The following is a 12,202-nucleotide window of genomic DNA, read 5'->3' on the forward strand; positions in this document are numbered from 1 at the left end:
AAGCTAGGAAGGCCAAGCTAAAATGGTAGCTGCTATCTTAAACAGAGAAAGCTTTTAGGGCTCTTTACTCAGGTATGGCAAAGCTGTCTGCAGAATAAATATAGTGTTCTAGGTGGCACTACTGTGGCGAATCTACTGGCAGTAAAATGCCAAAATGCCTTTAAAGGGGGACCTGTCACCCTAAGACATAACTCCTAATTATTTTCTATCATTTTATCATTTTATGGAAACTATTATGAAGATAAACTTTGTATCATGCCAAAATCTTGTTTAATGCCCCAGAATGGGGGACCAGATGCCCAGGCCCATGCACTGGCTACACAATTAGATGAGGAGGGAGGGGGAAAGAGATGTGCAGTGACATCTAGGTAGTGCTGAATGGAAAGCTAAAGTTGTCTGCCCCGCCTATATGCCTAAGGCAGCTGGGATTTTTTAATGCCTTTATAATGGATTTGGAAGTGTTAATATAAAAATGAATTTGGGTTTCATGTTTAATTTAAAAAGGACTTTTATTATACAGCTTTTTATGTCTGGGTGACAGGTCCACTTTAGGCAAGCATACTAAGTAGCCACTGGCACAGTCAGATCAGTAGATAGCAGCACTTGACTATACTGCCCAACAACCAGCTTGGCTTGGAGAACAGATTAAAAATCAATAGCAATTAATAATCAAAATACATAAGACAGATAGCAAAAAACAGTGGAAGCTATTAATTGCCTTTAGGCACCAAGGTATCCTGTTTCAATATTCATCTGCTTTCTCTATGTAGTAGAGTTCTAGCCCTATCTCCACCCCTAGCATAAAGTTGAATGCTCAGTCTTTTATCTATATGTGGGTGTGGAAATACATGCTGCAATATTCTAACTTTCTTTGACTTTTTTATTGATCTTTAAAACCTTGTGCTCAACTATTGCTTAGATTGAAGATTATTTCCTCTGTGGTCTTATTATATTTTATTTGGTTGATCACGTACGCACAGGTGAAAAAAACTTTTTTTTGTATTTTGAAATAACTAAGTACCTGTTAGTAACAGCACTTTTAAGGAAGTGTTCTTAGATAGAAGCTAGCTCAGAAGCTAGCGCTGTTTGTAAATTGTTTTCTGTATCATTACATTGTTGTAGTAAAAAGACTTAGCAACTATTATTATAATGCAGACTTAAGTTTTCTATAGATACTTATTTATACATATGTGTATAGTTGTGTGTGTGTGTGTATATATATATATATGTGTGTGTGTGTATATATATATATGTATATATATTCAGAAAAGCGATCCGCACTCACGATTACTGTAGAATAGTGCCCGGGTGCCGCTTGGGAAATATCAAATATACTTAACTGCTAATGAGCGCACTCCAGGGTCTTTATCTTAAAAAATTCGATCTTTATTTCAAAGTTGCCATCATATCAACGTTTCGGCTCTGGCCTTGAGCCTTTCTCAAGATACAAATGGCCATGTTAAAACATCCTAATAAATACCTAATTGCTAAAAGGTGTGTCCCAACCCCTCCCACTCTCACCTCCCCATTTTAAAGGGGAACTGAGACAATCAACAAAAAACAAAACCAAGGCAAAATTACACAGTATACTCACATTAATTTGTGTTCAGAAAACAACCAAACTGGCACTGTTCATTCAGGCCCCTAGGGGCCATGGTACCTAGCTTCTTAATCCAAAAAGTCGAGGGGGCGAAATTTACGGGATCATCTGGTAGTAACAGATCCGGTTAGGAGTTATTTGACACAGGGGCCTATGTGGCTTAAACCAGATAAACCAGGTTGTTTTAAATGCCCAAGTTGTATGTCATGTAGATACATGACCCCTGGTGAATACTTCCACCACCCTCAGACAGGACAGAAAATAAAAATTAAACAACACATTACAACGTTTGTAGTTTATTTGGTGACATGCCCGTGTGGGCTATCGTATGTGGGGAAGACCGACCTTACACTCCGCATCCGGATGGCATAGGTACAGCCTTTCGTGATCAGAAGACAATCAAACCGGTAGCAAAACATTTTTTGGAGCTGGGGCATAGATTGCCAACATTTAAATTTATAGGGATTGACCATGTCCCAGCCCCCAGACGTGGGGGGGACAGAGACCGGATGTTGTTACAACGGGAGACTTTTTGGATTAAGAAGCTAGGTACCATGGCCCCTAGGGGCCTGAATGAACAGTGCCAGTTTGGTTGTTTTCTGAACACAAGGTAATGTCAGTATACTGTGTAATTTTGCCTTGGTTTCGTTTTTTGTTGATTGTCTCAGTTCCCCTTTAAAATGGGGAGGTGAGAGTGGGAGGGGTTGGGACACACCTTTTAGCAACCCGAAGTAAATAAAAACATTAAACAAAATAGGTCCAGAGTGTAGAAAACGCCAAATACTAGTGAATGGGCACAAAGAGAGACCGTGCAAGTAAAGATATAAGAGGACAAACAGATATATATGTGGAGTAGCTGTAGAGAGAGTCCGCACTCACAGGTCTTACAGAAAATGTAGAGGTGTTTATTCAAATCAACATCTTAGCAGATGTTGATTTGAATAAACACCTCTACATTTTCTGTAAGACCTGTGAGTGCGGACTCTCTCTACAGCTACTCCATCTATTATTTTGGGACTGCACCCAGGCTCCCTTGGACCTACTTATACGTGAGTGCCTGTCTTCCTGCAACATATATATATCTGTGTGTGTGTGTGTATACATATTTTTGTTCCCCCCCCCCCCCCCAAAAAAAAATTCAACTGTGTAACTATTACATCTAACATTGTTTCCAGCACTCCTCTACATTAAAATTACACTTTTATCATGGTGCTCCTTTCATTTACAATATGCTGTTTACATTCATACAACTTTGTCTCTGGTGTGCAGGGAAATCTGGTGGCTGTGGGAACACACAAAGGCTTTGTTCAGATCTGGGATGCATCAGCAGGGAAGAAACTCTCCACTCTAGAGGGACACACAGCCCGTGTGGGTAAGGGAAGCTCTGAATTGGTCCTCATGTTTTGATATATGTATTTTGATACATGCACATATCAGTTGCAGTAAGGGGGTATACAGTAGCAAGATTTAAAAGTGGAAAGTTGGTGCCCCATCCAAATAAAATGTTTAGTCTGGATTTTATGGTTATTCCTGTAAAATTCAGCTTTCTATATCAAATAGTCAAGCATTTGACTATTTGGGCAAGTGTGGATGTGTAGATGTGGCCATTTTTTGGATGTCTTTACAGCATCTTATATCATATATGAACTAGAAAGGGAAGTTTGAAAACAAACTTCATGTTGGGTTGAAAAACGTGAAGTCACTGAATGAAATCTGATCTGTTGTTGGCTCTGCCCACTTTTTCTAACCTTGGACCACAGTTATATAGTAAAAACCACTGTGTAAAGTTTGGGGACCCTGGTTTTAATAGTGTGAATGGCAGCAATTTCAATTTCCCCAATGAAAGTCAACAAGTGACATCTGATTTGAGGGTGGCTGCTTTGCCCACTTTGACAGCATTTTACACTTCACCATTAAAATTAAACAGGTGAAATGTGGTTGGCTGTTGTGGCTCCACCCACTTTTTCTAACCTATAACCGCAGATACCTGGTGCCTAATCCTGCAAAGTTTGGAGTTATTACTGTGAGAATAGCAGCAAGTTGAATTTCTGCCAAGTCAATAGGTAAAATCTGATAGGCTGTTCACAGCTCCGCCCACTTTTGGGCATCCAACAATCATCAATATTTTCATTCAGGCTGAACCCATGACACTATGATTTAAGTTTGAGGAGTGTAGCCTCTAAGGTAAGCTGTAATATTGGCAGCAGTTTCAATTTCCCCATAAAAGTCAATGGGTGAAATTTGGTTGGCTGTTTTGGCCCCTCCCAATTTGGGGTCATCCAACAAATGTCGCTGTTTCATTCGTGGTGACCCCATTATTATGTTAGTTAAGTTTGGGGGTGCAGCTTCAAAGCTGTAAGAGTGGCAGCAGTTTAAAGATCTTCAAAGGAGCTGCGCCACAAAAAGATGGGGGGCGGGATGGTTTAGAAAAGCACAAGCACCCTGCTCCGCTATAAGGCGAAGAAGTGTGGAGGGTTTGGGTGATGTACCCCTAAAACTGTAGGAGGAGTAGCATTTAAAAAATGAGGGGGGGCGCTAAGAATAAGAAGAAAATGCTGAAGTCGAAGAACAGTATGTTGGGTTTTTCAGCCCAACATAATTAGATCATAAACAATACAGAATACAACAAAATGACTACATATCCAGTTAAACCAGTCAAAAAGTATTAAACATTATTACACATTTAGTAGTTTATAATTCAGCTTTGAATTTTGTCGCAACTGGCATTAAGAAGCATTAAAGAAGAAATTAAAGATAATATGTGTGGTACCTCTAAGGGCAGTGGTACACCGGGAGATTAGTTGCCCACTGGTGAGGTGGCATACACGTCCATGCATGTCCCTCGGGACAATGCAGCGACGCGTATGCCATTCGACCGGCACTAGTAGCCAGGGGGATGGCATTGCGGGAAGATTAGTCGCCTGCGGCAACAAAGATTTGTCGCTGGGCGACTAATCTCGCCGTGTCCCACTGCCCATACCTGGGTGCAGAGAAGTCATCAGGAAATGCTGAAGTTCTGCAGTCTTGTAGATGCATGGTTTCCATCCTTAGCTGACAGGGTGTTTAATTTGTTTTTGAGGTGTGATTATAGCAGCCATTCCTTAAGACTAATGTCCCATTGGGAGATTTAGTTGCTGCGATTTTTAAAAAGCGAGTTCCAGTGCCAATTACTAGAGATTTCAACAACGGTGCGATTCTATTTCCCACAAATCCAGGTGTCATATTCTCTGCCCACAATTAGAAATTACATTCAGTGCAATGGGGAAATTGCAGCGACTTCCCGCTGAGTGGATTTTACTTTCAGCGATTCTAATTGTTTTGAATGACAATGCTTTCTTTGTAAAATCGCTCCAAAAAGGGTCTCATAGCGTTTCGGAGTAATAAGCGATTTGAAGTAGTATCATCATGGTATTCTTCTCTATGTAAAGACAAAACTAGCGACTTGTTGCTGGAACTCGCTTTTTAAAAATCATAGTGACTAATCTGTCCGTGAGAGAGAGACATAGCCTAACACTTAAAGCAAAAGCCACAAGACCTCATCCATAATCTCTTTCATGCATGCCTTTCTTTTGTTTAGGAGCCCTGGCTTGGAATGCAGACCAGCTTTCCTCTGGAAGTAGGGACAGGATGATCTTACAAAGGGATATCCGCACACCACCTGTTCAGTCGGAGAGAAGGCTGCAAGGCCACAGGCAAGAAGTATGCGGCCTCAAATGGTCCACAGACCACCAGCTTCTGGCTTCAGGAGGGAATGACAACAAGGTAGCCCAGTTGTAATAAGAAAATGGACTGCTAGGGGCAGCTATGCAGGTGTTAAAGGAGAAGGAAAGGTAAAAACTAAGTAACCGCTGCACTGAGTTCTGAAACAGGATTTGGTGTCTTTGTTTTCCTGTGCCAGAGACACGTAGCTCTCCCCTGCTCCCCCCTACTTCAAGAATGCTAAGAACCTCCCCCCCTTAAGAATGTGTGATCTGAGCCAATCAGCAGGAAGCTTCCTTATAGTCTTACTAACTGTGCATGTACACTGGTCTTGGTGCAGGAGCAAGGCATTATGAGAACTTTCTTTACAAGACTAAGCGTTTTTTTTTGTTTTGTTTTGTTTTTTCCTATGAGGCTTCTGATCACCCCTGCAGCTTGAGATAAACCTATTTATTAGCCTTTCCTTCTCCTTTAAAGTATTGTGCAAGTTTACAGTTATTCATTGGACACTTCCAACATAAAATTTATTAGCAATTTTTATAACAAACTTGTAATCTGTTGCTCCCTTGAGTTTAACATTTTTGGAGAGAGAAAACAAAAAGCTTTATTGTTGCATAATTCTCTCACATTTTCTCCCCTTTTTACTCCCAGCTCTTAGTTTGGAACCATTCTAGCCTGAGTCCTGTTCAGCAATATACTGAACATCTAGCTGCAGTGAAGGCAATAGCGTGGTCCCCACACCAGCATGGCCTTTTAGCTTCAGGTGGCGGCACTGCTGACCGCTGCATCCGCTTCTGGAATACACTGACAGGCCAGCCTTTACAGTGTATTGATACTGGCTCTCAAGTCTGCAACTTGGCTTGGTCTAAGCATGCCAATGAACTGGTTAGTAGCCTGGAAATTATTTCTGTTTTTATCTGTTGTTATATATAGTTACATTGAGTCCATCAAGTTCACCCCTTCCAAGTAAACCCAGCACACACAACCTATACTTACCAATCTATACACTCACAAACATAAACTATATATATATACAACTACTAATACTAACTGTAGATATTAGTATCACAATAGCCTTGGAATACTATGCTTGTTCAAGAACTCATCCAGGCCCCTCTTAAAGGCATAGAATCTGCCATTACCACATCCCTAGGAAGGGCATTCCACAACCTCAATGCCCTCACTGTGAAAAACCACCTACGATTCTTCAAATGGAAGCTCCGTTCCTCTAATCTAAAGGGGTGGCCTCTAATGCATTGATCGTTTTTATGGGAAAAAAGGACACCCCCTATCTGCCTATAATACCCTCTAATGTACTTATACAGAGTAATCATGTCCCCTCGCAAGCGCCTCTTTTCCAGAAAAAACAACCCCAACCGTGATGGTCTAACCTCATAGCTTAAATCTTCCAACCCCTTTACCAGTTTAGTTGCACATCTCAGCACTCTCTCCAGCTCATTAATATCCTTCTTAAGAACTGGAGCGCAAAACTGCACCGCATACTCAAGGTGAGGCCTTACCAGGGACCTATAAAGATGCAAAATTATGTTCTCATCCCTTGAGTCAATGCCCTTTTTTATACAAGACAGCACATTATTTGCTTTAGTAGCCACAGAATGGCACTGCCTTGAACTAGACAACTTGTTTTCTACAAAAATCCCCAGATCCTTCTCCATTAAAGATACCCCCAACAAACTACCATTCAGTAGATAGTTCGTGTTTATATTATCTCTACCAAAGTGCATAATTTTGCACTTGTCCACATTGAACCTCGTTTTCCAGTTTGCTGCCCAGTTTTCCAATTTTGTCTAATCGCTTTGCAAAGTGGCAGCATTTTGCATGGAACTTATAGTTTTGCACAATTTTGTGTCGTCGGCAAAAATAGAAACAGTACTGTCTATGCCCACCTCCAGGTCATTAATAAACAAGTTAAAAAGCAAAGGACCAAGGACTGACCCCTGCGGTACTCCACCTTCAACACTGGTCCAATTAGAAAATGTTCCATTTACCACCTCTTTGTAATCTATTCTTCAGCCAGTTCTCTATCGAATTACAAATATTATGTTCAAGGCCAATATTCCTCAATTTGATCATTAACCTTCTGTGAGGTACTGTATCAAACGCTTTAGCAAAGTCCAAGTAGATGACATCAACTGCCATTCCAGCATCGAGCTCACCTCCTCATAAAGGCTACTAAATTAGTCTGGCAAGATCTGTTACGCATAAAACCACGCTTGGTACAAGCTTATAGTATTGTGAACTGCAATGTATTCAAGTACCCTATCCCTTATTACCCCTTCCAAATTTCTTTCTTACTACTGATGTTAGACTAACAGGCCTATAGTTTTCAGGCTGAGAACGGGATCCCTTTTTTAACAACTGCACCACATTAGCAATTCGCCAGTCTCTCGGCACCATGCCAGACCTCAACGCAACCTGAAAAATTAAGTGAAGTGCCTTGGCAATCACAGCGCTAAGCTCATTTAATATCCTGGGATGAATCCCATCCGGTCCTGGACCTTTGTTTACCTTTACATGTTCAAGTCTCTCTTGAATTTCCTGATAGCTTTTTTGCATGCTTTATTTGCTTCCTTGTACCTGATGAAAGTTTCTGCTGTCCCAGCTAACTTGAATGCTTAAAAAACACGTTTTTTCTTATCAACACCAACACTTTTCTTCAGCCATAAAGGTTTTGCTTTGTGATGCCTCTCCTTGCTTACAAGGGGAATATACTGTTGTGTATACTTGCAAAGCAATGTTTTAAAGATGTTACATTTTCCTTCTGTCTCTAACCCTATGAAAAGCCTTTCCCAGTTGACACATTGCAGAGATGCCCTTATACTGGCAAAGTCTGCACGTCTAAAATCGAGCGTTTTAGTTAATCTCTTATAGAGCTGTCTCTGCAGCATTATCTCAAAGGAGACCATGTTGTGATCACTGTTCCCCAAATGCTCACCCACACAAATATTAGATATGAGTTTGGTTTATTACCAGGTCCAAAATGGTCATTCCTAGTAGGTTCTTGAACCACCTAAACTCATTGACAACTCATTTAGCATATTTACAAACCTACTAGCCTTTTCTGACTTAGCCACCCCATTACTCCAGTCAATGTCTGGATAATTAGAGTCCCCCATAATAACAACTTGACCCAGTTGTGAAGCCTCCTCCATTTGCAACAGTAGCTGGATCTCATCCCTGTCATCTATACAGGGTAGTTTATAGCATACACCAATGATCATTTTCTTTGTGACCTTCAGCCCTACTGAAATTTCTACCCAAAGAGATTCAACATTTTCATTGGTAATGTCTTTATTACATGGCTTTAAATCTGACTTTACATAAAGACAAACCCTTTTTTTTAACCCTTTTTAATCCCTTTGTCCCTCCTAAAAAGTGTGTAATCATTTAAATTCACGGCCCAGTCGCATTTTTCATCCCAGTCTCAGTGATACCAATTAAATCATAATTTTCAATACATGTAATAGTCTGCAGCTCCCCTAATTTATGGGACAAGCTTTGCGCAATAGCCAGCATGCAGCTGAGATTACTACTTCTCTTTCTGATGTTTACATTAGCTAACGGAGAGTTAGAGCTAAGGCGAATATTAGTCTGTTTCCCATGTAACAACGGGAGCTCCTTATCTGATAAACTATATGTCCCCCTCATTCCTCCCCCACAACATTTTTCTAATCCCACTGCCCTGTCTACACTAGATTTTCCATAAAACTCTAAACTAGACAAGGGGGGGTGGTTGAGCTAAACACTCCTCCAGCCCCTTAACCATTCTCTCCCCTAGCACAGCAGACCCCCCTCCATTGAGGTTGCAATCCATCACGGCTGTATAGATTGTACCCCAAAGAAAAGTCAGCCCAATGCTCTAGGAACCCAAACCCTTCCTTCCTACACCAAGATTTTAGCCACACATTTAGCTCCCTAAGCTCCCGCTGTCTCCCTAAACTTGCACGTGGCACCAGCAAAATTTCTGGAAAAAATGACATTGGAGGACTTTTCCTTAATCTTAGAGCCTAGATCCCTGAACTCACTCTTTAAGGTCTTCCACCTACCGTTCATTTTGTCATTAGTATCGATTTGTACCAAGACAGCCAGGTCATGCCCAGACAGCTTACCCTGTCCACTTTCCTAATGATCGAATCCCCTATAACCACTGGTCTGAGAGATCAACCTCATCTAGAACCGCCAGTCCAGAGTTCACGCTCCCATCTTCTTCACACAATCTGGCAAATATGTTGGGATGTGCAAACCCTGGTGCAGCCTCCCTCTTCCTTTTCCCCAGTCTATATTGTCTGTCACCCAGCTTACTGCCTTATCATCCTTTTGCTGCTTCCCTCCCCCCAAACTATCTGACCCTGCTAGATCCTTCTTAGTGAGCAAGAGACTCCTCTTAAGATTGTCAATCGAACGCAGTGTTGCAACTTGTTCTTCTAGAGCTCTAACGCAAGCCTCTAAAGTGCCAATTTTCTCACATCCACAACAGAGCACTTTGGAACTGTTGCTCCACAACCGCATACATGTGGCAGGCTGTGCACTGTGTCAGACCTTCAATGTTGCTGCCACTCATTCTCCCAGTTACAGAAATAGTTAAACAAAAATAGGTGAAAGACTTGAAATAAATACAAACTGGAATGCCAGTAGGTCTATTTATACTGTCTGTTCAGGTGAACTAATCAAACCCCACCCACCTCAAACTGAGAGTAATTACAAAAGAATGCAACTTCTGGCAAACCTGCCTTATAGTTCACCAAACTTTGTAAATTAGTACCAAAAACAGCAAATACTTTTTAAAAATTAAACCCAACAGTTAAAAAACACAATGATTTTGAATTAAGTTAATAAAATATACTTATCCCTTTTTTGCTAAAGTGAAAAGCAAGTTGTTTCAACCAGCCACAAGCCTGTTAGTTGTGGCGTCATGTTGGTGTAAACTACAGAGTATGTTAATAGCATTATTTCTTATCATTGTAGGGGTTGATTGCAAAGTTCTTTGAGTGGCATTTAACATTTTTAACTGTTTAATTTCAATTAAGTTTCAGTTTTTTTCATTCAGACTTTAACCACTTTTCTCTATTAAAATCAGGTAAGCACACATGGTTACTCTCAAAACCAGATACTAGTGTGGAAGTATCCATCGCTTACACAGGTGGCCAAGCTGACTGGACATTCCTATCGTGTTCTCTACCTGGTTAGTGCCTATTTTAGTGTCAACTTTATAATGCATTGCCTTCCTGCTTTGGTAGATCCCAGTGTTGATAAATTAGCTGCAAGGGTGACTTGGGAAATGGATAAATTTTACCCAGCTTACTGCAATTTATAGAGTAATAGAAATCCAACAGTCATGCATCCTGCTGATTCAGTGTAATTGAATCATTAGTTGATTCAATTACACAGATTGTTGTTCACAAATACTAGATATTATAATAATAGATTATTGTCCAAAATAATAGCAGTGTGGAGTTCAGTGAGGTCATTCATTCTGTGAAAAAACAAGAGCAGCCTATGATTAAGTACCCTCCTAGGTACGAAACGCGTAAGGCTAAATGCTGTTTTTTATGGATTAAATAAATTTGATACTTTTTTACCTACACTTCAAGCTGCCTCGTGACAACATTTTTTGATACAAAAAGGGTTCCAGAAGTGCCTGCCTGGTGTTTATTTTAGTGTATTTCGTTTGACTCCCTAAGCTGAAGGTCTGGGGCATGAGCACCTGGACCCATCTGAACAGGGGGTAAGATTTCACTCTATTACGGCAAGATGTTAGTCTGTGATATCTCTAAATAAGTTTATGTGAAAAAACAGGTGTCAACTAGAAAGGGAAGTTTGAGAACAAACTTTATGTTGGTTTGAAAAATGTGAAGTTACTGAATGAAATCTGATCATCTGACATCAGATTGGCGGTTGGTGGCTGTGTCCACTTTTACTAACCTGGAACTTCAGTTACCCAGTAACTAACAATGCAAAGTTAAGGGACCCTAGAATTAATAGTTAGTTAATAGATCGGCAGCAGTTTAAATTTAAACCAATACAAGTCAATAACCAGTGACAAACAGTGGGCACCCTGGCATAAATAGTGTAAAAATGACAGCATTTTAAATTTAAACCAGTGAAATTTAATGGGTGAAATTTGATTGGCTGTTAGTGGCCCAACCCACTTTTCCTGTTTTTGAACTGCAGCCCCCTATCGGCCAACTTTGCAAAGTTTGGGGGCTACTAGGCGTAGAAATTGTGGGACTAACAGCATTTTACATTTCACCATTGAAATGTTATTGGCTGTTGGTGGCTCCTCCCACTTTTTCTAACTTTGAACTGCAAATATCCAGTGACTAACTTTGCAAAGTTTAACAACCCTGGAATGAATACTTAAATATTGGCATCAGTTTAAATATAAGCCAATGAAATTTCAAGGGTGGAAATGGATTGGCTGTTGGTTGCTCCACCCACTTTTCCTTTTTTCCAACCTTGGTCCCCCAGTAACCAACTGTGAAAAGTTTGGAAACACTGGCATTAAACATGTGAGAATGGCAGCAGGTAAAATTTCCCTATTAAAATCAATAAAATAAATCTGATTGGCTCTCTGTATTTCCACCTACGTTTTTTTTAAACCTTGAATTTGTGTCTCCCAGTGACTAACTTTGGGGACCTTGGCATAAATAGTATGAGAATGGCAGCATTTTAAATTTGAACCAAAAAAAATTAATAAAATCTGATTGGCTGTTGGTGGCTCCACCCACTTTTTCAAACCTAAAATGCTGTCCCCTGTTTTAGTACCCTGGTATTAATACTGTGAGAATGGCAGTAGGTTGAATTTCCCCACTAAAAGTCAACAGATAAAACCTGAGTTTGGGAACCCTGGCATTAAACCAGTAAAATGCAATAGGTGAAATC

General features: G+C 40.4%; 1 protein-coding gene across 5 annotated transcripts in view; it reads left to right on the top strand.

Annotated features, from left to right (window-relative positions):
- The window catches only part of fzr1 (fizzy/cell division cycle 20 related 1), a 119,442-nt gene that overhangs the window by 75,026 nt on the left and 32,214 nt on the right, over positions 1 to 12,202 (top strand). For 4 of the 5 annotated variants that reach the window (XM_012955632.3, XM_012955636.3, NM_001126529.1 and 1 more), the window contains 4 exons: positions 2,870 to 2,972; positions 5,178 to 5,362; positions 5,951 to 6,184; positions 10,398 to 10,502. In XM_012955632.3, the coding sequence (XP_012811086.1) occupies positions 2,870 to 2,972; positions 5,178 to 5,362; positions 5,951 to 6,184; positions 10,398 to 10,502 (627 nt within the window). The remainder of the gene's footprint in view (positions 1 to 2,869; positions 2,973 to 5,177; positions 5,363 to 5,950; positions 6,185 to 10,397; positions 10,503 to 12,202) is intronic. The other variant, XM_031895007.1, reaches the window with a different exon arrangement.

This window comes from Xenopus tropicalis, chromosome 1 (assembly GCF_000004195.4).
Source record: "Xenopus tropicalis strain Nigerian chromosome 1, UCB_Xtro_10.0, whole genome shotgun sequence".
NCBI classification, from domain to species: domain Eukaryota; kingdom Metazoa; phylum Chordata; class Amphibia; order Anura; family Pipidae; genus Xenopus; species Xenopus tropicalis.